Source organism: Lissotriton helveticus, chromosome 4_1, assembly GCF_964261635.1.
Source record: "Lissotriton helveticus chromosome 4_1, aLisHel1.1, whole genome shotgun sequence".
Taxonomy (NCBI): domain Eukaryota; kingdom Metazoa; phylum Chordata; class Amphibia; order Caudata; family Salamandridae; genus Lissotriton; species Lissotriton helveticus.
In genome coordinates, this window is record NC_136063.1 from 2,105,359,762 (window position 1) to 2,105,386,364 (window position 26,603).

At 45.5% G+C, this 26,603-nt stretch overlaps 1 protein-coding gene across 2 annotated transcripts in view; it reads right to left on the reverse strand.

Annotated features, from left to right (window-relative positions):
- COL4A6 (collagen type IV alpha 6 chain) overlaps positions 1-26,603 on the reverse strand; it is a 907,271-nt gene that overhangs the window by 65,097 nt on the left and 815,571 nt on the right. For both annotated transcript variants that reach the window (XM_078688783.1, XM_078688784.1), the window contains 2 exons: positions 5,583-5,681; positions 2,420-2,566 (listed from right to left, as the gene is read on the reverse strand). In XM_078688783.1, the coding sequence (XP_078544909.1) occupies positions 2,420-2,566; positions 5,583-5,681 (246 nt within the window). The remainder of the gene's footprint in view (positions 1-2,419; positions 2,567-5,582; positions 5,682-26,603) is intronic.

Genomic DNA, 26,603 nt, shown 5'->3' on the forward strand with positions numbered 1-26,603 from the left:
TGTCTGCTGCATCCAGCGTACATTTAATGGAGGTGTTAGTAATAAGCTTACCTACATGTATAAGGTTGTTAGCTTTAGAGTTGTATTGGTCAGGCAAGTGTTGTATTAGTTTTTCTAGCTCATCATCGTGAGCCCTGTCGTAATGGGCTAGCAGCGCCTGGGCATTCGCAATGCGCCAGTTGTTTGCTGCCTGCGAAGCTATTCTTTTGCATGAGGCATCGATAAGCTTGGACTCCTCGTCAGAAGGAGGGGTGTCTCCTGTGGCTGGGGAGTGAGCTCTGTTGCGTGCGTTGGATACTACAAGATCGTTTAAGGGTAGCTGTCCCTTAATATAAATAGGATCGGTAGGAGATAGTTTTTATTTTTTATCTACTCTATGAGTGATAATTCTAGCCCTTACGGGATCCTTAAAGACCTTGTCTGTATATTTTAGCATACCTTTTAGCATTGGTAAGGTATGAGTTTTTCTTTGGGAGGAAGAAACTGTCTTGAAAAGTCCTTGTGAAGTTCTACCCCATATTAATGAGTGGCCATGTTAAGGAGCTCAAGATAAGGTCTAGAGGGATACAAATCAGGGCCATTGTCTGTATTTGGGTCAGTGTGGCAATCATCCCAAGAGTCAGTGTCCTCATCCTGATCCCTATCCCCTTCATCCTGTGGGTCAGGTGTAATAGGCCTTAGTAGTGAATTGATAGGTGTAATGAGCAAGTTAAGATTAGGAGGAGGAGAAAGAGGTGGATTGTAAGGAGGAGTAAGGTTAGTGCCCATATTCTTCTTTTTAGGAGGGGCATGATGTTCCTCTGGCAAGTCAGTCTTTCGTTTTGGAATGGTTCCTTGAATATGTAACGTTTTAGGATTTATAACCATTTTTTTCTGTTTTGGGTTGATAATTGGCTCATTAGACGGAAACTCTTTGGGAAAGTGTCTTTATCTCTCTGAGGAGACTTCGATACCGAAGATTTCGGCTCCGAGCCTTTGGGCGTTGATAATTTGGGCTCAGTGCGTTTGGGCTTGTCTGAGTCCTTGGTTTTCGAGGATTTCAGCTCTGAGTCTTTTTTTTTGGAAGATTTTGGCTCTGAATCTTTGGTCTTGGGGGATTTGGGCTCTGAGTCTTTGGCTTTGGATGGTCTCAGCTCCAAGTCTTTGGACTTGGGATGTTTTGGCTCCGAGTCTTTTGGGTTGGAGGGTTTCAACTCCGAGCCTTTTGGCGTATCAGGTGGAACCATCAGTCCTGAAGGTATCTTGCTCTTATGTTTTGAAGCCGAAGGTGTCGGTTCGGCATCGGAGCAGGGCTGGCTCGAGCCCGAGGGCTTTTCTTTTTGTTTCAGAGCTGAGACAGAGGGTGGGGCATCGAAAACATGTTGTCAGTGCCAACCTGAACCATTTTGTGGAATAGACATGCGTCACAGCTATTTTCGTCGTGCTCCAGGGACAAGCAGAGGTTACAAACTTCGTGCAAGTCAGTGCGTGGAAATTTAGCATGACACCCGGGACATAGTTTAAATGGAGTCCGTTCCATCAACTGCTAACGCGGTCAGCACGGGTAGGCCTGACAGCCTGCCTCGAGGTTTCCAATGGAATGCTTTCCGAAGTAAGACGATGCACGAAGAATGATGGATCGCGATCGATAACAATACCTTCGAGGGTAGTGAATTAAGCGTCGAAGGAGTCCGAAAACTGTACCGAACTGGAGCGCAGCAATACACATCCGAACCCGATGGCGGAAAAAAAAATTCTAAGGATGGAGTCGATGCCCATGCGCATAATCACCGAAAGGAGGAGTCACCTACCTCGTGACTACAAGATTTCTTTGAAAAAAACAAAGTGCAAACATCCGGACTCAACACCAGATGGCAATCTATGCTAAAGCATATGATCTACAGCTCAGATGCCTCGAACATATAATTATGGGTTACACAACAGACTGATTATTGAAATGATGGTTATACAGCGGTGGCCTAACCAATATAAATATTGTTCATACTGCTCATGTAGGTTATACATACTGCTGTGAAGAGATATTGCAATTCTACACCCTGTTAGCACAAGAGCAGGTCGATAGTTCCCAAACCATAATCACAAATGGCCTATCATGGGGACACTGAAACGATCATTGAGCTGGACACGGAGGAAGTGTTAATATTACTCAATGAAAATTAACAAACCTACTTTCAGGTATGGAAAAAGAAATAATGTATTTACTTGCTGTATTTATTTTGCTCACTGAGTTTCCTGTTCTTGTTGTTATTAGGGTTTACCCTTATTAAATAGTTTTTAAATGTCTAGTATGAGTAAGGTATTTAATTTCAAGATCCAATAATGGCTCTACATACAAAGCATGGCAGCTCACCGCAAGGGAATATAACTATTATATTATCTATTAACTATTATTATCCGTCATGGATGCACTTCCTCTTACCCTTCAGCCCGTCTTGTCCCTGAAATCCGGGAAATCCACTTTCACCAGACAATCCTTCAATTCCGGGAAGCCCAGGTAAACCTTGAGGGACAGGGTAATCTTCTGGTCTTGGGGCTTGACCTGGAGGTCCAGGTAAGCCACGTTCACCTACAAATGGAAATAACAAGAAAACTGTAACTTTTAATTCAATACCACATAAGACATGCACTGATAACACCTACGTTCCAAGCAGGGCAGCCTAATTTGAGGAGTCTCCAGTATTCTGTTGGTATCACCACTCCCTTCTCAACAAGGTATTGTAACTGATTAGAAATTGCAGCACAATAAGTGCAAACGGGCTTCCGATGTAGTTGTTGTTCAGTGACTACAACCTTCTGAGGAGGGAATGGGAAAACTCAACTCTATCAGATTGGATGTTGTCTTCTAGTATGTGAAAACTCTACCAACAGTCTTTGATTTGTCCACCCATCACATACACTCTCTTTAACTATATACATTAGGCAAGATGGGTCACTGCACCAAAGTTCTCTTTAAACATTTCACAAATTACTATAGGAATAAGTCCATGCCCTCAAGCTTTTAACCTTGAATAGACTGATGTAGCACTACCTTTCAAATAGAAGAGCTCTGAACTGCTATATCATAATTGTGATTTTTGTTTCTCAGTCACCTCCTGACATCTACACCAAAACAACTTGAGATCTGAGTCCATTGTCAAGTCTGCCATCAAGGTGGGTGTGACATATTCTAAGTGCACTCTATTCCACCCAAATTTACTCTTAATGTCATATATTGTCAAAATCACTACCCTCCACGGTATGTTCTGGTATGTGTAACAAAGCATTTTAATTTAGACCAGGGGTGTCCAATATAAGTCTAGGAAGCTCAGATTGGAGACATTTTTTGGGATAACCATAGACTATGTAAAATAGTTTCATTGAAATTCAATTAATGTAAATGTATCGCATGGGGATATCATGAACATCTGGAAAGGATCCATCCCTTCTGGATAACTTTAGACACCCAGAATTAAACCAAGAGCATTCATTTTGCTTGAGATGCTAGACCAGATAAATGCATGTATTTTATTTGAGCAGAACACTTTCTGGAATATTATTTCGCTTGCCTGCTATCGCTCCATCTACTGTTTAACGCCACCGCATTAAGTAACAAAATCTTCTGCTTACACTACAAAAAAACAACTACAATATTCACATAAATGAGGCAAATGTGAGGCACACTGCTAAATATCATATCTATTTATTACATTTTAAATGTTTACTACACAAAGCAAGAAATGCCAGGTGACCAGATACACACAAGGGCCAAAACATAATTTCTACTATTCACCATCTGCTTACCATTTGTTAAGACTATGGAACATCTTAGAGACATTAGAACTCGATTCATATCCTATATCACCTCACCTTGAAGATAAATATTCAAATCAATTTTCACATATTATTCAACTTGTAAACGAATTGCCAATTTCTACTTCCTTCCACCAACGGAAATAATTTGTCCCACACAAAAACTAGATGTTCACACATGTAGCTGTTTTTGTTCAATCGTCTATATTGTAAGGAATCTGCAGATTAGTTACATAACATCTGACTACTTTTCTGTTTGGGCGCCAGGATACCCGTAGGGTGACAGTTGCGCGTTATAAATAATAAATACAATACAATACAATACCTAATAGTCTGTGAAAAAACCCCATTAGGCAGCTGGCAACCTAGCATTTTAAATTTGACAGAATTGGTCACTATACGTTCTGATGCAAACTTAGAGCTCCTTAAAAGGCGATTCTATTCTTTCTAGGTCCCTTTGTGATAGCTTAAACACAGAATAGCCATCTGTCCCTTGCAAGATGTGTTCGATTGTGATCAAAGTGGCAAAATTAAATCTCAATGTCATTGTGCGACAAATTTAGATACATAGTCATGCATCAACATTCATTAAAATAATCTTATGTACAATAGGATAAATAAATATAGTATTTGCTAACCAAATAAAGCACTGTTGTTTTATCTTCATCTACCAATTGTGTAACTCCGCCTGAGATCACATTGATATCCAACAATTTAATGGTAAGGTAACGGTGACAGAGAAAATTGTTGATGACCTCTGCTTGCTTCAAGTTACCCGAGTACAGATGAAGTTCATGTATAGTTTTTTTCCACAAACACTCTATGGTGCAGCAGAAGTTGTGCTATGTTTGTAAATATTTCCTATAGCTTTTGCATGATGGGAAATGGGTGCAAATTGAGAAACATGAAACTGAAGCATCCATCCCAGAGCTGTGTCTAAGCTGGGATCAGTAGGCTTAAAGATAGCCAGGAGTTGGTAGATGGATGCTTCTGAGATCACTTCGAAAAAGGGAACGAAGGGGAGGGTTGCTAAACTAGAACTTATAATGTAGACCAGAATCATTCTAGGAGCTGTTCAGGGACTACTGTCTGATTATGTAATGTTGCCTGTTTATAGGGAAGCTCTTGTAAAGAAGAAATGGTGCTCACATTAAAAATAAATGTCATAGAAACTGGACAATAGTCAGACTATAATTAGGGAAAGAGCTAATGCCAAAATAGGTTGAAGAATATGGTCAGTTGGGTTAGGGTTATGAGAAGACCGAGTTACATTTGTTGTTGGGTCAAAAGTCAGGATGAAATTAGGATTGGGGAACACTAGGGATGGAGCTGTCTAAATGTTAGCATTACAGCCAGGCTAGGATCAGCTATAGTTACACAAGGATGGGTTAAGCATAACGGTCAAGATTACGGTTGGATTAGAGCCAGGTAAATGATCAGGAACAAGACTTGGTTAGAGGCTGGATTTGGACTGATGTTATAGGTTAGGGTAAAAGTTTTAGAAGTAGGCCTTCTGTCTGAATGTGGGGTTCGAATTTTAGGATATGCTAGGAGTCCTTGGGAATAGGGGTGAGGGAGAAGGTGTTTAGAGGGTGTGCACTCTTAATCATATTGAAGGTATTGCACACTGTCAACAATATAGTCAATTTAGGGCCTGTTCTGCATCTGAAAGGGAGAATGTAAATAATATCTTCATGAACAAGGTGCGATGTCTGTGGCAGCCTATACATCTTCATTACATGACAAGTTAAAGTATTTTACATGACTCAACCAGAAGTAATTAAACGACTTACCCGAAATACCAGTTTCCCCCTTGAATCCTGGAAAACCAGAATCTCCAACTGGGCCTTCACTGCCCGGCAACCCTATGAAGCCAGGATCTCCTCTCACGCCTAGGAATAAAAAAGTCTCATGAAATAGTCTTAGCAGCTTACAGCGACATAGATAAACGTAAAACTTATAAAATTAAGCCAGATGTATAATGATATTTTGAATTGCATGAACCAAAACATTTTAATTTCAGTTAACCTTTCAAACAAATGGCTCAATTGTACCTAGTCCTCAGTTACCTGGATCCCATGAAAAAAACATTCTACAATTGGGCTACTCAATTTTCAAAGTCCAATGCCTTTTTCTGTTTTGCTTGAGTAATTCAACTTTTGGTGTGCTTTGGAAGAAAAGGAGTAAAGTTCCAACAAACAGCTAATAGTGCAACATTCTTTCATAAAATGCAGGCAAACCTGACCTCTTAAAGTAGACGAATGGTCCAAGCTCCCAACAAAGCTATGTAAAGAGATGTAGCTCCTCAGGTGTTCCAAGCTCAAGCAAGCAAAGCTTTCGATGAGTATCATGGAATTAGAGAAGACTGGGGGGTGGGGAGGGGGAGTTGGGTGAGAGATCATGAGGATGGGGGAGAGTATAAGGATCCCAGAAATGTGTACCTTTGCGATGCTAAGACAGATGTTGTTTACAATCCAGCCCCCACCCCTGCCCCAGAGCCAAAGGTGTGACATCTCCCAAACAATTATTCCTCTGCAGAACATACAAAAGTAAATCCAAATGGAGAAGAACGTGTTAGCCCTTAAAGAATGAATATTGATGAACTTCTAGGTCCACAGAAAGACAGACTTTGCACATAATTGCCCAAGTAGAGATAATCAAATATCTAGAAACTGAAGGCTTGATAGTACGTGTAGGAGAATATCTCCTTTTGCAGCACACAGAGTACACATTGTTGGAGAGATAAAGCCTAGGCCTTATATAACTGAAGAAGTTTTAGAAAATGTATTGGTAGGCTGGATGGTTATTATCCACTGTACAGCAAAAGCCCTGTGGTTGGTACTGATTGGTAGATTGCCTGCACTAATCTGACTGCACATACCCGAAGGAAACTTTTGAAAAAGATAATCTAAACCAAGAGCAACATTTGAGATACTTTAAGGACTAAATATGAGAAGCCTGGGAAGATATGATACTGGATTCTTTGAAGATCAAGTTACTTTGTTTTGATACTCTCTTTCTAGTACAGATTCTATCTAGCTGCAGATTTCTCAACTTTAGAATGTTCCTCAGGCGTCACACTAGACCCAGAAATTTTCAGCAGTAGCTCTGAGCTCTGTGTACCAGGAGGTGGTACCGCGTGGATCTATACTGACTCGTTCCACTTTGAAAATGACATGCGACCATTTGTAGGTGCCACTCGCACACTGACAACTGACTGTACACGCCCTCAGACACAGAACCCCAAAAGCAAATTGGTGTGACCAGTGTGAAGTTTCTAGTTGGGTGCACTATACCTCTGGTGAGGGTACAGTTGCATGAGCACTGTGCCCCTACAGTGTCTAAGTCCATTCTTAGACATTGTAAGTGCAGTAAAGTCATAAAGAGTATATGGTCTGGGAGTTTGTCAATATGAACTCCACAGCACCATAATGGCTTTACTGAATTCTGGGAAGGTTGGTAGCCAATGTCTCAGCATAATAAACCCACACTGATATCAGTGTGGGATTTATTATACAACGCACTCAGAGGGAAGCTTAGAAATGCTCCCTGAAAAACAACCAGCCTCTGGTGGGTTCCTTGACTAGTTAACACCAGTCTGCTACTACAAGACATGTTTCTGGTCCCCTGGGATGGGAGCCTTTGCTCCCTAGCCCAGAAACAAAGCCTTTTGTTCGGGGCATAGGTGTTCACACCTCCCCCGGATCAGGAAGAGCAATCTATGGTAGGGGGGCTTCAAAGGCCTTGCCGCCTTTGTAACACGACCAGCCTCCCCTACTATCAGGAGCAAGCCCCCTTCCCGTCTCCCCTCCTTTTCGGTGGAAAGACAGGTGGGAAAAATGAGGCCGCTCTAGTGCCGCTGAGGATGCTTTGAGAGAGCATTCTTGACCCTGGGGGAACCCTGGTTCTAACTAACTCCAAAATACCAACTCCAAAACCCAAGTACTTACCCATAAACCGATAACACTGTTTTTTCCTATAGGACTGCATTGACTGCTTTTCTGTGAAAAATCTTCTGTGTGGAGTTGTTTTGTAAGAAAGCCCTGAGAAACTGCAAAAATTTACTGCATAAATCCTGCAAAGTATTATTATGCTGTACCAGGCCTGGCTTGGATCTAGAAAGTAAAATATAACTAAATAATATTTTTATACGAACAACATTGGTCTGAGTTTAGTCTTTGAGTGTGTGACATCATTTCTTGCCTGGGTGTGTACAATAAATGCCTAACACTACCCTCTGATATAGGCTTACTGCTCGCCCATACTACCACAAATATAGAGTAAGGTATTATCTACTTTTACCTCTGCCTCCCTTTGGGGTTCCACTAGACTCTGTGCAGATTATACCTTACTTTGGTATAGTATATATAGAACCAGCTTCCTACAATCAATCACTGTAGGAAGCTGGCTCTTTATATAGTGTACCAAAAAGAGGTACACTATATAAAGAGTCCAGGCAAACCCCAGTGAGTTTACAAAGGCACAAACACTCTTTTGTGATAGTGTGGGTGAGCAGTAAGGCATATCAGAGGGTAGTGCTAAGCATTTATTGCACAGACAAAGGTAATAAGTGAGACACACACTTAATAAAGAAATCTGACACCAGTTTATAAAAATAACATGTATTTTATATGAATTTAGACACCAAGATCATCAAAATCAGGTAATTCCTTTCTAGTTATGGATTTTTACAGTTTTCAAAAGTTACCAGTCAGTTTTTGAGAGCGGTATTTTTATCCTGTGAGGGGAAAACATGTACTGCATTCGGGCACTTAACAGTGACTTACGGGACTGTTCTTTTGGACATAAGGTCCAAGGCCACACCAACAGATCAACTCTGGAGGCTCTGGGGCATCTGGGTTCAGATGTGTGTTACAGCCTTGGGTGCCCATTTACTTCAATGGGGAACGGTCCAGTCAGAAAGAGGCTGCAAGCTGGGACTGGGGGACTAGTCCAGGGGAACAGACAGGGGCTTGACCCTTGAGAGGCTCAGGCACATAGGGACACCATTGGTCTACTCCTCCTAGGGCTGTAAGGCTCAGTTGAAGTGGTTTCTTTTGGTGTCTGGTTCGGTGCTGGAGTCACTCGCAGTTGGAGGGGGTCTGCAGAAAGAGGCTGCAGGTGGAGACTGGAAGTCCAGTCTAGCCAGACCCAAGGATGGGTTCGGATCTTGTGGGTCTCAGGACCTTGTGTGCACCGTCACCTCCCTCTGGGATTGGGGCACATGTGCAGGGATGGTGTAAGGTGGCGGTGGTCGAGGACTCACTCTTTGTCCTTTGTTTCTATAAAAAGGGCAAACATGACAGCTGGGCAATCATTGTCGGTCTCACTGTCCCTGAAGTCACTAGACGTGCAGGTCGGTTTTCCTCAGCATTGGCGTTTGGCCTGGACAGAACAAGCCTTTATTGCTGCACGGGGTACAGGACCCCAGGTTGTGTGCACAAAAGTGCCCCTCTTTGACATTAGCATCCACCCTTTTTGCCTGGTATCTGATGCAAGTGTTCCTGCTATATAGGTGCCCAGTGTCAGATCTCTCTCCCTAACTCTGTACAATTGTTCCCCCAATTGGCAAAACCTTTAGCACCCCCTGAAAGTCCCTAGTAAATGGTACCTAGGGCAAGGAGGCTAAAGGGTACCTAAAGGACTGCAGCATGTAGGGTGCCACCCTAAAGGAACGTCTAAGGACCAACATGCAAACTGGCGTTGCAGGCTGGTTGCTATGGTGCAGAGAAAAGTGAAGACATTCCATAGCACACCTCATGTGTGCCATGCCCGCAAACACTACACGCAGTATAGGTAAGTCACCCCTACAGCAGTCCTTACAGCCCTAAGGCAGGGTGCACTATATAACACATGTGTGGACATAATTGCATGAGCAGATTTACCCCTGTGATGTCTAAGTCGATTCTTAGATATTACAACTGGACAAGAAAGCCATTTTGAGCCACTGGTATTTACAAATTACCCAGCTACATGATGGCTTTACTGAAACTAGAGATGTTTGGTATCAAACATCTGATTTTAATAAACTTACACTGATGCCAGTGTTGTATTTATTAATACATGCACCCTGAGGGCACCTTAGAGGGGCCATCTGAAAACCAGCCAACTACTAGTGCTCTGGCTGACTGGTGTAGAGCAGCCTGCCACAACAGACAGGTTTCTGAAACCTGTAGGTAAAAGCCAGCGTTCTCTGAGGGCAGAAACAATGCCTGCTCTGGCTGGAGGTGTTGTCAGCTCCTCGAGGCAGGATGGCTATGTAATCCGCATATCAAGGCAGGAGACTTTAAAGGCCTATGCCGCTGTTGAGATGTGACCAAAGGCTTCCCCTTACAGGGGAAATTCCACCCTCTGCCCAGCCCCATTTGGCACCAGGACAGGCAGGAAAATGAGCTAGTCAGGAGGCATGTCCCCCTCACAAGCTAGTACTACCAACTTTTAACTGTGCACCCAGGCTCCCCAGCCCTGGAACTGAACGAACCGGCTGTGCCCTCCTGTCTGCAGTACTCTTGTGACTTGAGCCCCCCATTGGAACCTCCCAGACTTGTCCCCAATTCCACCTATGCTGCCTGTTTCAAGGTGCCCCCCTTCTTTCAACCGGCAAAGGGCGCACAGCTACCAACCCGAACAAAACCTCTGCAACCGGACGCCCCAGAGCAAGCAACGAGTAACTGCTGGTGGTACTTTTTCTCCAATAGGAAACAATTCTGAGTAAAAGCACATTTAGGTGAACATTTTTACCAACCTTCTTAAATCAATATTTTTAAAAAGTACTTACTAGATAACGAACTTCTTGATATTAAAATGTATATAAAAACAACTTATTTTTCTAAATTGGTCTTGGATTTATTCTCTCGCTCGCCCACACTACCACAAAAGAGAGCATTTTGGGTTTTCATTTGTGCCTCTGTAAATCAATTGGACTCTTTACATTGTGTACCTCTTTTTAGTCCACTATATAAAGAGACTGCTTCCTATATTGTGCAGCTCCAGTCGGTCCTCGCGTCCCCACACCTGGATGGAAGACTGATCTGACCTGTAGGAGCACCACTACCTCTTCCTGTGTGGCTGCTGGGTCTGTAGTCCTGGTGAGTTGCAGGTCAGTGTACCGTAAGTTGCTTCTTTGGTGCAATCGGCTCCAGGGGAGCAGCTCCTCTACTCCAATGTGGAAAAGTACATTTTGTTATGTTATATGTGCCTACGTGTTCCCCATCTTTTGCTATATGTGCATGATCGATATGCATGTATTCCCCCCTGATCGATTAAAGACGCAATTACAGTTGTGTCCATCTCTAGTATGCCAGTTTCCAGTCTTCGTGAATACAACGAATATCAGGCCTATGTAAAGCTACGTTGCCACGTTTCACAGTGTGCACGTTAATTCATTGAATTGTCCCCGTTTCTAGGCCTCAAAAGGGCCCGGACTCAGATTCAGCTCCTGTCTCCTGAACCCTCTCCGAGGAGCGATACAGCCCCCACCTGTATCCCTGACCCTTCACTTACTTTCTTGCCACGCAGTGCCCGGCTCGGCCTGGCTCGGCCTCCCAGTCTGCCAAGAGTATGTTATGATTCTAGTTATCAGTCCAGCCCTCCTTCTCTGCATTCCTAAGCTACTGAATCACATCAATAGTTTCCGTCATGGTCTAGCCTTTATGTCTCCATGTAAGAGAGATACTGTATTAATATTCATTTAATATTCCTCGCACACAAACTACATGTAGAATAATGCATGCACCAGTCTTAATGTCTGTTAGCCTTTGCCCTGATAACTTTTGGATTCTATCAACATGTTCTCTAAACACCAGATACCAGATAGGCACTAGGTACATGTCGCTCTGACCCTCCAGACTTTAGTCTCCTCTTCTAGCGCAGAAGTCATAGCCCCCAGTTCCTCCTGGTAACACGTCATTGCCAGTTTGCGCGCACCACTAGGTTAAAGGTCCCAGCTGCTCAGGTAGCCCCCTCCATGGTTCCGCCCCGTTTATGACATATTCTGTTATGTTTACATCACATGTCTATGTATACGCCCTGTACACGCCTCTTGTTACACCCACTTTATGCCTTATCTTTCGCGACTGCTACAAACCCCGCCTACTGCTACGCCTACTGTATTGAATGTAATGTATTTTGTTCAAGTATATATATTGTGCACCCATATTAAAAGTTATCCCTTATGCCTATTCCTGCCCCCGGCAGCTGCCATCCCATTCCCGTACAGGCTGTCCTGTTCCTGTCCTTTTATGCTTAATTAAAGCCTGTCAACTCCAGCTACCTCGAATCTTGACTCTTATTTATTGAGCTACCTGTTTATTAATTATAGTCAAAAATAGAACCGGTAATTAATTATTTATTTACCACATAATGGCGCCCGAATAGGGACTTGCCCTTTCCCCACGCGCCGGAGAAGCCACGCAGGCCCCCTGATCCTCTGCAGCCGTGACGGAACCATACCGGCCACGTGCAGATATTTCTGCTTCAAGTATCCCTCAGGCCACCCGGAGGAGACGGAGGTTGCGGTCCAGCGTCCAGACGAGGCGGTGGAGGAACGCGGCGAGTCCCGACCAGAGCCCAAGCCGAGAGTCCAAGGTCCGAGGTATCCGGAGGCCCACCTGTAACTGAAGTCCGTCCGTCCGTCGTCGTAGCAGTCCAGTCCAGTCCGAGGCCTTCCGTTCTTGCTGCCCGGTGAGTACCGTTGCTGGGGTAGTATCTAGACAGGGTCAATTAATTTGTCTCTGGTCCGTGGGTTTGGGTATACAGATCCAACACGAAGTGTCCACCTACGTGGATGCGGGTCCTGACGTGTCTCTTTATGGGACCGGTAAGTTTCGTACTGTTTTAGCAGTGCATCTAGTCATTCTAGTAAGTTTCTGTTCTAGTAAGTTCTGTTCTCGAGAAATTCATGTATTCTGTTTTCAGTATTCCAGGTAATATTCTGTCCGAACTGTTGTTTTAAATGTTATTTCATGTGTTTTCAATGTCGTGGTATGAGTGATTTGTTTTCTTAAGTTATTATTGTGTTTATCGTGTATTGTATTGTGTCCAGATTCCAGTCTAAGTTATGCCTCTGTTCACGAAGTTACGTCAGTTAAAAACCAGAAAAGGTCTGCTCGAGGAAGCAGTTCCTGTCCCGCCTAGGGACAGTCCAGGTCATTTTATGTATCATAAGCATGGCATAAGTGCCATATTATATCTAGACTTATGGGTAGAGTACACCAAAGAATTAGAGGAAAAATATAGATGGCCCGTATCAGGTACGTGGGATGCCGAGTGCATCATGCGAGTAGAAGAAGTATTATGGAAAAAGAAATCCAGACAGTCCCAGAAAGATGCCATCGAGTTATGGCGCAAAGAATCTCATAAAAGAACCGAAAAAGAAATCAGAAAGACAGAATTAAGTAGGGAATCCTTAGAAAGAGCCCAAGAAAGGGAATTAATCGAAATAGGTGAACGAGTTAAAGCCGAACAGTCAGACAGACAGAAATGCCCTCATTAAGGGTATGTATCCTCTTCTTGCCGAGGTCTTGCCAAAAGCAACCCCGGAAGCACCATGTAATTTTCCGCCGCCATTAGTTCCGATTAAGCTACGTCACAAACCGACCGCAGCTGATATTTTTCTCTCGTCCTATTTGGACGACACAGTCTCAGAATATGCAAATCCTGTTCCGCCAGCTCCTGTAAATAATGTAATTCCTGTTCCTCCAGCCACCGGGGCACCTGTTACAGCACCTGTTACGGTACCCCCGGTCCAGCCCGTAGTACAAGTACCCGCTACATCGGTCACTCTGCCAGCACGAAGAGTATCGGTCGACGATTCCAGTTTAGGGGCCGCGGGGGGAGGTCCTCCTGGTACCCCGCCGCCACACAAACGTGTAACATTAGTCGAGTTACATGAACGTGCGTTACAGCGTACGCCCAAATATCAGTCCGTTGCAGATATCAGACGAGCTCTTACCGAATGCCGTTATGATCCAGTCCCAGGCGATGATAATATGGTTATATATTCATTGCGTGTGAGACGGGTGACCGAGTATTTGGACACCCTACCGAATATGAAAGAAGATCTAGACAGAATATATCGTTTCATCCGTACAGGAGAAGACCCAGAAAGTATTGGCGAAATCATGTCTCTAAGGAAAGCTGAGACCCAGCTCATGCTATTAAAGTTTTTAATCAATTGTTTAATAAGGGAACAAGATTGTCCGACTAAAGATCCGATAGAAATGAGAATCCTGACAAAGTGGAGTGATCATATAGCCGAGGGAAGACACAAGACACTCAGTAGTATAGAGAGTATGTACAAGAAAATTCGTAAGGAAATAATAAGGTTACACGAGAAACGCAAAGCAGCACAAATAAGCGAGAAAGAAGACAACACTGATACTGAAGAGGTAGACGACGAGAATCCCACCAGAATAGCGTATGTAGGTAAATCTAGATTTCCAGACCGACATTCACATCTAGAACACAAGAAAGTTTTTCATCTTCCAGCACCAGAACAAGGTTCTCTTGAGCAAGTATTTCAAGCTACCGATCACATTCTGAAATCACGAATCGGTTATAGTGAACTTAGTACCATGCATGAACAAGAACTAGCCCGATCAGCAGTCCGATGGGCTACTGATTCTACCACTTTTCCAGACGAAATAGTGGCACAAATGTTTCTGAAACTGCCCCCAGCCGAGCAGCGACTGGTGGGTATGTATATGATCCAGCACCTCATCACACTGTATGAGGGTCAGCATTCTGATCCAGGTCCGTTACATGATGTTCTGAACGAGTTACTCCAATATAGATGGAGAGGTTTAGGTACCGATTTAATTAGTATCATTCTAGAACAGCGCCACAAATATAGAACGTTTCTGAATCCGCATTTTGTTCATGTCTCACCTCCAGAAAGTAAATCATTTTACATAGATAGACAGCATCCGTTACGAGAAGTACACCCAGTTAGGACAGCGGGTGGTGAAATGCAACGAGTATTTGTTTACACCCCTATCACAAAGATGGAACTCTTAGAGATGAAGAAATTAATTCCCTGTCACGACAAAGATCCAGCAGGGTTCCATCGAGAATTAAAAGACATGCTCCGTATGGGAGAATACACGTATCCAGATATCATTAAAATGTTAAAGGTCCTGTTGCCCGCAGGGGTATATGAAAAACTCAAGGAAAAAGAATGGGAGGTGGGAGAGAAAAAGATTGATTGGACAGCTCTAGAAGCTGAAGACAAAATACGAGTACCAGGTACCGACCGGTCTTGGGGACAAATGTAAAGAATTGCCAGAGTTATTGATTCAAGTTTTGCCAAGGTTATTAGCCACGAAAAAGGAAGATTGGGATGCAATCTCAGCATGCAAACAGAAACAGGATGAAAATACTAGTGATTTTTATTCTAGATTCGAAAAATGTTTCATTATCAACAGTGGTCTGAAGACAGGTAGCGAGTCATACCCTCATCTTTTTGTTACTAAACTAGTCGAGAATTCAAGCCCACAAGTTAAAAATCGAGTTTTGAAAGTCGAAAGTACTTGGCAAGCTAGTACCCCGTCACAAATGCTCCAGATGCTCCAGTATCACCCGAATAGAATCAGGGAAGAGCAAGAACACGAAAGGAGACGTATGAAAGACACGAAAATGAAAGTACTAGTTGCACAATCTGTTCCACAAGACAGTCAGAAGAGGGGTCCGAATCAAGCCAGTCATCCTGCAGCTCCCGTTAAAGGGACTTGCAATTATTGTAAACAGCCAGGTCATTTTATAAACGAGTGTGCAGTTCTGAAACACAACATAGCAACTGGTAAGACTAAAGAAAGACCACGTCCGCCTAGACAAGAACAAGTTTCACAGACTTCTCAGTCACCACAGAATGCACAACAGACAGTTCCAGCACCGCAGCCTATCGCTGCAACACAGCATGTTACACAGCAAATGTACCAGTATGCCCAGTCAGAGTATCCAGAGTATCAACAATATTCATGAAACAGCCTAGAGAGGGAGGTAGGCTTGCCTCTCATCGAGATACCTGTAGATCAAGAGGGTCCCTATGTGCACAGTCAAGTATTGGGGAAAGACAGAAAGTTTTTGATTGATACAGGGGCAAGTAGGACTACTATCAGTCATGACGAGGTTCCAGGGGCTCCGCTCTCAGGCTCTAGAAATGTTTCCCTTGGATTTTCAGGAAAGCCTATTGTTAATGAGATTTCAAAACCAGTTACTCTAGAAGTTGGTCCATTGTCCCGAACTACTGATTTGTTACTCACGAAATCATGTCCAGAAAACTTATTAGGCATCAAGACACTGAAAGAATTAGGTGCAGTTATTTGCTGCTCCCCAGAAGGAGTCCGTTTGTTTTTAAGAGACTTTAAAGGTCACTATGTATTACGTGATTTTGATCCAAGGTTACTAAATGTACCGCAGCATTTATGGGCGCAAGGTCCAACTGATGTAGGTTTTATGCAAATCACACCCCATCGTGTGACTCTCAAACAAGGTATAGTTTTGCCACGGATCAGACAGTACAGATTGCCACCTGAGGCTGTAGCAGCCTTATCCAAAATTATTGACGAGCTTATTGTTCAAGGAGTGGTTGTAGAAACTGACTCCAATGTATGTAATTCTCCTATCATCCCAGTCATGAAACGTACTGATCCAAATGCACCTCCAGTATATCGATTAGTGATTGACCTTCGAGAGATTAATAAATGTATCATACCCCAGTATCCAGTAGTCCCAGATATTTCTTCCCTACTGACAGCCATTGATTCTGAAGCTACATTTTTTACTGTAATCGACCTCAAGAATGCATTTTTCAGTGTCCCGATTCATCCAGACAGCCAGTACCTTTTTGGTTTTTGTTTAAATGGAAGGAGCTATAAATTCACACGAGCTCCTCAAGGTTTCACAGAAAGTCCTAGTATTTACAGTCAAGCACTTAAGAGACAACTAGACAATATTCACATGCCAACAGACACTGCCCTGCTCCAGTATGTCGATGATCTACTGATCACAGCCCGTTCTGAACGTGACTGCGAGCGAGCGTCACTTACAGTTCTGTATTTCCTAGCCGAGATGGGGCACAAGGTGTCCCCTTCGAAGCTTCAGTTCTGTGTCCAGCAAGTGATCTACTTAGGCCACTTACTGTCCAAGTGGGGTAGGCAGTTGACACCAGACCGTATCCAGTTAATAGCGAGTCTTCCACAGCCCAAGACACAGAAGGAGGTACGTGCTTTTATCGGCCTTACTTCCTACTGCAGACAATGGATTCCTCAGTATGCATTTCTAGCCAAGCCACTGATACAGTTAACGACACAGGAGGCAGCCGTATCGACTGTCCTCCCTTGGACCCAGGAACATACTCTTGTTTTTAATGAATTAAAGAAAGCCTTATGTCAAGCACCTGTTCTAGCTACACCGAACTACAGTAAGCCTTTTACACTTTTTGTCACAGAACGTGATGGTACTGCATTATCTGTTCTCACACAAGATCAAGCAGGACAGTACAAGCCCTGTGCTTATTTTTCTAGCACATTAGATCCAGTAGCCCAGGCTCTGCCTGCGTGCCTCAAGTCAGTTGCAGCCACAGCTCTAGCTATCAGACAAAGTGATTCCATAGTATTAGGACACTCCCTGACAGTACAAGTTCCACATTCCGTGGAAGTTCTTTTAAACCGAACACAGACACAGCACTTGACAATTGCACGTTTAACAGGTTATGAACTGACACTATTCCAGCCACACATAGAAATCAGACGCTGCAACATTCTAAATCCTGCTACACTGTTACCGTCAGTTACTGCAAATCCTGTCACACATGACTGTGTGGAAATTGTTAACACTAGGTCCCAGCTGCTCAGGTAGCCTCCTCCATGGTTCCGCCCCGTTTATGACATATTCTGTTATGTTTACATCACATGTCTATGTATACGCCCTGTACACGCCTCTTGTTACACCCACTTTATGCCTTATCTTTCGCGACTGCTACAAACCCCGCCTACTGCTACGCCTACTGTATTGAATGTAATGTATTTTGTTCAAGTATATATATTGTGCACCCATATTAAAAGTTATCCCTTATGCCTATTCCTGCCCCCGGCAGCTGCCATCCCATTCCCGTACAGGCTGTCCTGTTCCTGTCCTTTTATGCTTAATTAAAGCCTGTCAACTCCAGCTACCTCGAATCTTGACTCTTATTTATTGAGCTACCTGTTTATTAATTATAGTCAAAAATAGAACCGGTAATTAATTATTTATTTACCACACCAAGGGAGTATCTTTTGCGATTTGCGAGGCACTGGCTGCCCTCCAAGTTGTATTTTCACTTTTTAGAGCACATTGTCGTGCAGCCTGCAGTGGGAGTCTGTATGAATGTTGTGCTGGGGTCATTAGAGTGGTACAAGATGTGCTGCTGCTCCTAGGGACCCTCTTTAGTACATATGCCCTAAGTACCAGAGGTACCACATACTAGGGACTTACATACTAGGGACTTACTGACTCGCTCAGTAGAGGCCGCTCCCCCACGCTCCCAAGGCTTGGTGATCTGAGATACCTGAGCGCTCTGTAGCAGATTTGCGGTATCGTAGCGCCTGCCAGCTGACTCTGACCACCGCATCTGCGCTCCGCTCGCTCTGCTGCCTCTCATTGCGCTATTTCACCCCCGCATTGCTGCCGCTGCCTGCTTTGTGCAATTTGCATATGTAGCGCTGCTTATCTCTATCTGCGCATTGTCCTGTTATCATTGTTTTATTTTCAAGTATTTCTGCTCGATTGTGCCTCCGATTGTGCCCCAGTCTTGCCCAGTTTCGCTTTCGAACTGGTGCAGCCATTTTGTTGTTTGTTGTGTTTCTCAGCCCGTAGCTCCACCCCGCACCCGCCTCCCAGCTGACCCTCCCTCACCCCTCCCCCTCCACTATCCACATATGACCGATGCCCCCGCGCGCAGCGTTCACGCGCAGCGGTCGCGCCCCATGCGCGCCGAAGGTGCGCCAAAGGTAAGCCCGTCTACGCCCGTCCGCGCCTGGACCGCGCCCAGCGCCAGACCCCCTGGCCCCCGCTATACCCATCCCACCCGCATAACGTATGACGCCGCAACTCTCCTTGCCCTTAACCCCGGATGCAAACCACAATTCTGCGTAGCTATCCCAGGACACACCCACGGACCATTCGCCTGCCACCCTTGCAAGTTCCCTTGCATCAGGACTCACGCTAAATCCTCCTCCTCCAAACTCAGCTCCGACTCTAACCACCTGAAGTGCATCCTGCTGAACACCCGCTCGGTCACAAACACGCCACTGAACTCTGGGACCTACTCGACACTACATCGCCGGACGTCGCCTTCCTTACAGAAACTTGGATGAACGCCTCATCAGCGCCTGACATCGCCATAGCCATCCCGGACACCTACAAGATCATCCGAAAAGACCGCACCAACCAAACAGGAGGAGGCATCGCCATCGTCCATAAGAACACCATCCGAATTACGACCAGCTCAGACGATAACATCGCGACCGCCGAACACCTTCACTTCCAGATCCACACAGACCCCAGGACCACACTTAGAGGCACCCTCATCTACAGACCACCAGGAACCCGCACACAATTCAACGAAGACATCACTGACTTCATCAGCCCACATGCCCTCTCCTCCGAGAACTACATCCTACTGGGAGATCTCAACTTCCACCTGGAAAAGAATAACGACAACAACACCACCACACTCTTGGACAACCTCGCCAATCTCGGACTCAAACAACTTGTTGACACCCCCACCCACTTAGCCGGACACACGCTCGACCCTATCTTCACCTCCAGCAAACACATCTCCTTCGATCACACCACAACTCTCCATTGGACAGACCACAGCTGCGTTCACTTCAGCTACAAAAAGACCACAACCCACATCCCACCACAACCTATTCCTCGAAGAAACTGGAACAAAATCACCACCGACCAACTCTTCACATCACTGAACCTAAACCCCCCCCGCCATATCATCAGACCCAAACCTAGCTGCCACCAAACTCACACAATGGATCACTCACAGCGCAGACGAATTAGCACCCGTCAAAAACCATCAGATCAAACAAGGTAACAAAAAGGCCCCCTGGTTCAACGATGACCTTAAGAAATCCAAGAAACTATGTCGTACCCTCGAGAAAACATGGAGAAAAAACCCAACTACTAACAACCTGACCACCTTCAAAGACGCCACCCGCAAACACCACCAATTAATCCGATCCACCAAGAAATCAGCATTCAAGGATCAACTCGACAACAACGCCCACAATAGCAAGGAACTATTCAACATCGTCAAAGAGTTCACCAACCCCACCGCTGGCTCCAACGACATCACTCCTTCCCAAGTCCTCTGCGACTCTCTATCCTCTTTCTTCCACAACAAAATCGCCGACATTCACAACAGCTTTGAAAAGCTGTCCGAAGAACAATCCACTCCACCCACTTCCGAACCAAAACAGCACTCTCACAACCTCTGCACCTGGAACCCAATCACTACTCAAGACACCATCCGCCTGATGAACTCCATCCACTCAGGTTCACCAACTGACCCATGCCCCCACCACATCTTCAACAAAGCAGACTCCATCATCGCACCCCATCTTCGCGACGTCATCAACTGCTCCTTCAACTCCGCTATCTTCCCAGAAAGCTGGAAACATGCCGAACACAGCGCCCTCCTGAAGAAACCCACAGCAGACCCATCTGAACTCAAGAACTACCGCCCCATCTCACTCCTCCCCTTCCCGGCCAAAGTCATCGAGAAAGCCGACGATAGTCAGCTCGCCGCCTTCCTCGAATCCAACAACTCACTCGACCCCTCACAGTCCGGCTTCCGAGCCAAACACAGCACCGAAACCGCCCTCATCGCTGCTACAGACGACATCCGAAAGCTTCTGGACAACGGAGAAACAGTTGCCCTCATCCTACTTGACCTCTCCGCCGCCTTCGACACAGTCTGTCATAACACCCTCATACATCGCCTCAGCAACGCCGGAATACAAGGAAAAGCGTTGGACTGGATCATCTCGTTCCTCGCCGGTAGAACCCAGAGAGTTCGCCTCCCCCCATTCAAATCAGAGGCCACCAAAGTCATCTGCGGAGTACCACAAGGATCATCACTCAGTCCCACCCTCTTCAACGTGTACATGAGTCCCCTCGCTTCCATCGCACGACAACACAACCCCAACATCATCTCCTACGCAGACGACACCCAGCTGATCCTCTCCCTTACCAAAGACCCAAACACCGCCAAAACCTACCTACACGAAGGAATGGAAGTAGTAGCCGAATGGATGAAGAATAGCCGTTTAAAACTAAACTCGGACAAAACGGAAGTCCTCATCTTAGGACCATCCCCCTCTGCATGGGACAACTCATGGTGGCCACCGGCCCTGGGAACCGCACCCATACCAATGGACCACGCACGTAACCTCGGCTTCATCCTAGACTCCTCCCTCTCGATGACCAGACAAGTCAACGCCGTCTCATCATCCTGCTTCAACATCCTACGCATGCTCAAAAAAATCTTCCGCTGGATCCCCACCGAAACAAGAAAGACAGTCACCCACGCACTAGTCACTAGTCGATTATGGAAACACCCTTTACGCCGGAACCACAGCCAAACTACAGAAAAAACTCCAACGCATCCAAAACGCCTCAGCCAGACTCGTACTGGACATCCCCCGTCAAGCACGCATCTCCGGTCACCTGAAAGATCTCCACTGGCTTCCCGTCAACAAGAGAATAACGTTCCGTCTCCTCACCCACGCACACAAGGCCCTCTACGACCTAGGACCCGATTGCCTCAACAAACGTTTGTCCTTCTACACACCCACCCGTCAACTACGTTCATCCAATCAAGCCCTCGCCGCAATCCCGCGCATCAATAGATCAACCATGGGAGGAAGATCTTTCTCCTTCTTGGCGGCCAAGACCTGGAATTCTATCCCCACTCACCTCCGCCTTACACAGAACCACTTCTCCTTCAGAAAGCAGCTAAGGACCTGGCTGTTCGATAAATAGTGCACCCACCCTCACTCAAGCGCCTTGAGACCCTCTGGGTGAGTAGTGCGCTATACAAATTTCTGAACTTGAACTTGAACAAAGGTGCTAAAGGCCTGGTCAATTGGGGTATTAATTGACTGCTTGTCTTGTTTTGGGGAAAGAACACTGGCACTGAGGACCTGGTTAGCAGGAACCCAGTGCACTTCAGTCAAAGTTGCATCAAATACCAAGCACAAAGTGGGGGACTACTGCAACCAAAACCCAGGAAGAGAGGTCTACCACTGACCCTATCGCAGTACAGTAACCACAATAGCAGGACTTTAGTGGTCTTCTCCGAAATCTGGACGTGGTCGGAGAGGTACCCATGATGCTAGGCCCACTGAGACTTCAGGTCGCACTGTATATTCCAACTAGTGTGCTCGACCAGCAGGATGCAGGAGGCCACTATTGCCTGCAGCCTCAGAGTCAAGCTCACTGAAATCAAGGATTGAGGCTGTAGGACAAGTTACTTACCTTCGGTAACGATATTTCTGTAAGAGACATAGGGCCAGATGTAGGTGGCCATTTACCGACCGGTAAATGGGTATTTGGGATGTAGGGGGCCAATTTTACCGATTCGGTAAATTTACGGAATCGGTAAATTTACCGAATCGGTAAAATACAGAATCGGTATTTTTACCGATTCGGTAACTTCGAGATGTAGGTGGGACTCTTCTGAGTCCCAAAGGCCTTTCAGATTCGGTATTTTACCACCCAATCCAATTGGGTGGTAAAATACCGAATCCAGGTGTGCATGCACATGTGTGCATGCACACCTATGCCATGTGACAGACAGACATGCCCTTAGGGCATGTCTGTGTGCCACATGGCACACATGCCTGTATTTGGGGTGCTAGAGGGTGTCAAAGTGACACCCCCTGCACCCTTGCTGAAATCGGTATTTACCGAATCGGTAAATACCGATTCGGTAATGCCCATTGATTCCTATGGGCTTCAATGCCCATAGGAATCAATGGGCATTACCGAATTGGTATTTACCGATTCGGTAAATACCGATTTTTACAGATTCGGTAATTCAATTACCGAATTTACCTAAATCTCCCTCCTTCTATTTTACCGATTCATAAATACCGAATCGGTAAAATTCGGTATTTATGAGTCGGTAAAATAGAATTACCTACATCTGGCCCATAGATTAGTTATAGATTCCTTACCTTAGAATTACCCCCAGGCGTCAGACTGGATCCGGAGAATTTTTCATCAGCAGTACCCCTGCTCATCAAAAGGTGGCGTCGGTTGGCTCCGCGTTCGTCGTTGTAGTCGCCGGGATGAGGTCGCGGTAGCCACTTAGACGCCACCCTCACGCTGTTGTAAGTTCTTTTACACGAAATTCCACAACAGAAGCGCAGAGCCATGCAAGACACTGACCACTGGTGCCCAAAACTAGGGACCTGAAAGGGATTCCCTGACTCTAGAAATCAGTTTGCAGAACGGGGAGGATGGGTGGGGCGATAAGGAATCTATAACCAATCTATGTCTCTTACAGATATATTGTTACCGAAGGTAAGTAAGGAATTAGTTACTTACCTGTACACTATAGTTCTCCAGTATTATCTTTCATAGATTCACATGCTTGTATCTTCCCCGTCGTCATGGTGGGAGTCTCACGGTAACAGAATGACCAAGCAGTATCATAGAGAAGAAAAACTGCATAGAAAATCCCCATAGGGGCTGTATTATTTGGTAACCAGACCATATCTTTGTTTGGACCAAAAGCCAGCCAATCAGCATTGCTGCCCTGCCCTCACACTCCCCAGCAGAAGCTTCCTGCCTCAGATTTCCGTCCCCGAGTGAGAGACATGGATAAATACCGAGAAACAGGATCTGCCTGAGAAACGGGGAGGCGGGCGGGCGCATGTGAATCTATGAAAGATAATACTGGAGAACTATAGTGTACAGGTAAGTAACTAATTCCTTCTCCAGTATTACATCTTTCATAGATTCACATGCTTGTATCAGAGTAGTAAGCAGTGCTCACCAAATTTGTAGCGTTTCCAGGACAGAACTAAAAAGGAAGCTCTGCCGTAAGACAAAGGTATAACAATACACATCAGTAAATAAGAAATACGATAAATGCATGTTGACACATAAATCAAAGTATTGCATAGACAACAAATCATGCCATTATGTCATACCTTACTGAAAAAGACGTTTCAGAACAGCTTGTCCCACTGCCGTGTCCTCTTTCCACGCAGTGTCCAGACAGTAGTGTCTCGTAAATGAGTGCACGCTCTTCCACGTTGCTGCTCTGCAGATGTCAGGCAGCGCCACTCCTGCAAACAAGGCCATCGAAGTTGCCATCTTCCTTGTGGAATGTGCATGTACCTTAGAATCTAGCGGCTTCCCCGCTTTTTCATGACATTTCAGGATAGCTGAGGAGATCCATCTGGCAATACTCAGTCTTGACAAAGGAAGACCCTTCCTTTGCCCTTCAAAAGCAATGAACAATTGCTTGGACCTGCGGAACGTTTTTGTCCTTTCAATGTAGAACTTTAGGCATCTGGAAATGTCTAAAGAGTGTAAGGCTCTTTCTGCCTCCGATGAAGGATTGCTGAAAAAAGTAGGCAAAATAATGGGTTCGTTGAGGTGAAAAGATGTTGCCACCTTGGGAATAAAGGTAGGATTTGTCCTTAGTATAACCCTGTCTTGACGAAATTGTAAGAAGGGTTCCTCCACTGAAAAGGCCTGGATTTCACTAACCCTCCTTGCTGATGTTAAGGCGAGAAGGAGGGCCGTTTTCCATGACAGGAACTGCAAATCTGACTTGTGAATAGGCTCGAAAGGAGGCCTCATAAGCTGCGATAGTACTGTGTTGAGGTGCCACGGCACAGGAGGGCGTTGGATGGGTGGATAAACCCTAAAAAGTCCCTTGATAAACTCCTTTATTATTCTGGAGGACCAGAGAGATGTTTCATTTGGCTTCCGCCGGAAGCGCGATATTGCTGCCAAGTGTACCTTGACCGAGGCATGCGACAGACCTGCCTTAGATAGCGACAGCAGGTAAGGAAGGATACCTTCAGGTTGTACTTCAAACGGATGCAAGTTTTGTCTGCTGCACCAATGGCAAAAACGGGACCATTTCGCTGCATATGTTTTGTTTGTTGATACAGCTCTAGCTTGTGAGAGAACATGTCTGCATTCTTGCGAAATATCTAGATTTTGAAACTCCCGCTCGTGAGGTTCCATGCTGACAATTTTAGAGATTGCAGATTCGGATGCAGAATTTGCCCTTCTTTCATGGAGATGAGGTCTTGAAATGTCGGGAGCTGGATTTTTTCGCCCCTCGACAAAAGAAGTAGGTCTGAAAACCACGCCTGTCTCGGCCAGGCTGGTGCTATCAATACGATCCGGCACGGTTCCAATCTCATTTTGCGCAGTATTCGCGGTATCAACGGGAAGGGAGGGAACGCGTATGCAAACCTTCCTGTCCAATCCATGTGGAATGCATTTCCCTTGGAGCCCTGTTGATGGTATCTGGACGCAAATTGAACGCACTTTGAGTTGTTTTGCGTTGCGAACAAATCTAATGTGGGAGTGCCCCACCTTTGAAACAGGACGCGAATCTGAGTGTGGTGTAGTTCCCACTCGTGTGTCGCCTTGGTAGTACGGCTCAGGGCGTCCGCCCGTGTGTTGAGGACTCCCTGGATATGCTGAACCTGAATTGAAATTCCGTTGGATATGAGCCATTTCCAGATTCTTTGCGCCAATGCCGACAGTTGTTTGGATCTCGTTCCGCCCTGCTTTAGTAGGTAAAACATGGTAGTGGTGCTGTCCGTTTGGATCAGTACTGACGATTGGCGTATTCTGGGAAGAAATGCTTGAAGGCCTAGGAACACCGCTTTGAGCTCCAACATGTTTATGTGAAGCTGGGCTTCCCAGTCTGACCAAAGGCCCTGAATTTCCAGCTCCTGAAGATGCGCACCCCATCCTTTCAGCGAAGCGTCCGTTGTCATCACGAAGTCGTGATCTAGAGGAATGAAGCTCAAGCCTTGATCCAGGTTCTTTCGAATCTTCCACCATGACATTGCCACCTTCATATGGTTCGTGATGGTAATGCGATCCTCGAAGGTACCTTTGGCCTGGACCCACTGCTCGTCCAGTTGTTCCTGCAAAGGCCTCATTCGAAGCCGACAGTTTGGCACCAGTGGGATGCAGGATGACATCATCCCCAACATGGATTTGTATATCCTCACTGAAGTGGACCTTTTTGCTTGAAGAGCTGCCGTTAGCCTCATGATCTTTCCCATTCGTTCTTCGGAAGGGTAGGCTTTCCCTGCACTGGTGCATATCCATGCCCCCAGGAACTGGATGCCCTTGGCCGGAGTCAGCGAGGATTTCTCTAAGTTGGTCTTCAGGCCCAATCGCTGAAACAGCCGGATGCAGCTCTGAAGAGATGTTGCTGCATCCCTGAAAGATGGACCTGTCACCAGCCAGTCGTCCAGATATGGGTAAACGCAATGCCCTTGCAGTCGTAAATGGGCTGCCACCGGGGCCATGCATTTGGTGAATACCCTCGGGGCTGACTTGAGTCCGAATGGCAGGACCTTGAACTGGAAGTGGCGACTCTCCACGACAAATCTGAGATACTTCCTGTGCTTCCGAAGAATTGGAATATGGAAGTACGCATCCATGAGATCTAAGGAGGCCATGTAGTCGTTTTCTTTTATCAGTAGAAGAATTTCTTGTAACGATAACATTCTGAAGGGTATCTTTTTTATGTATCGATTTAGATCCCT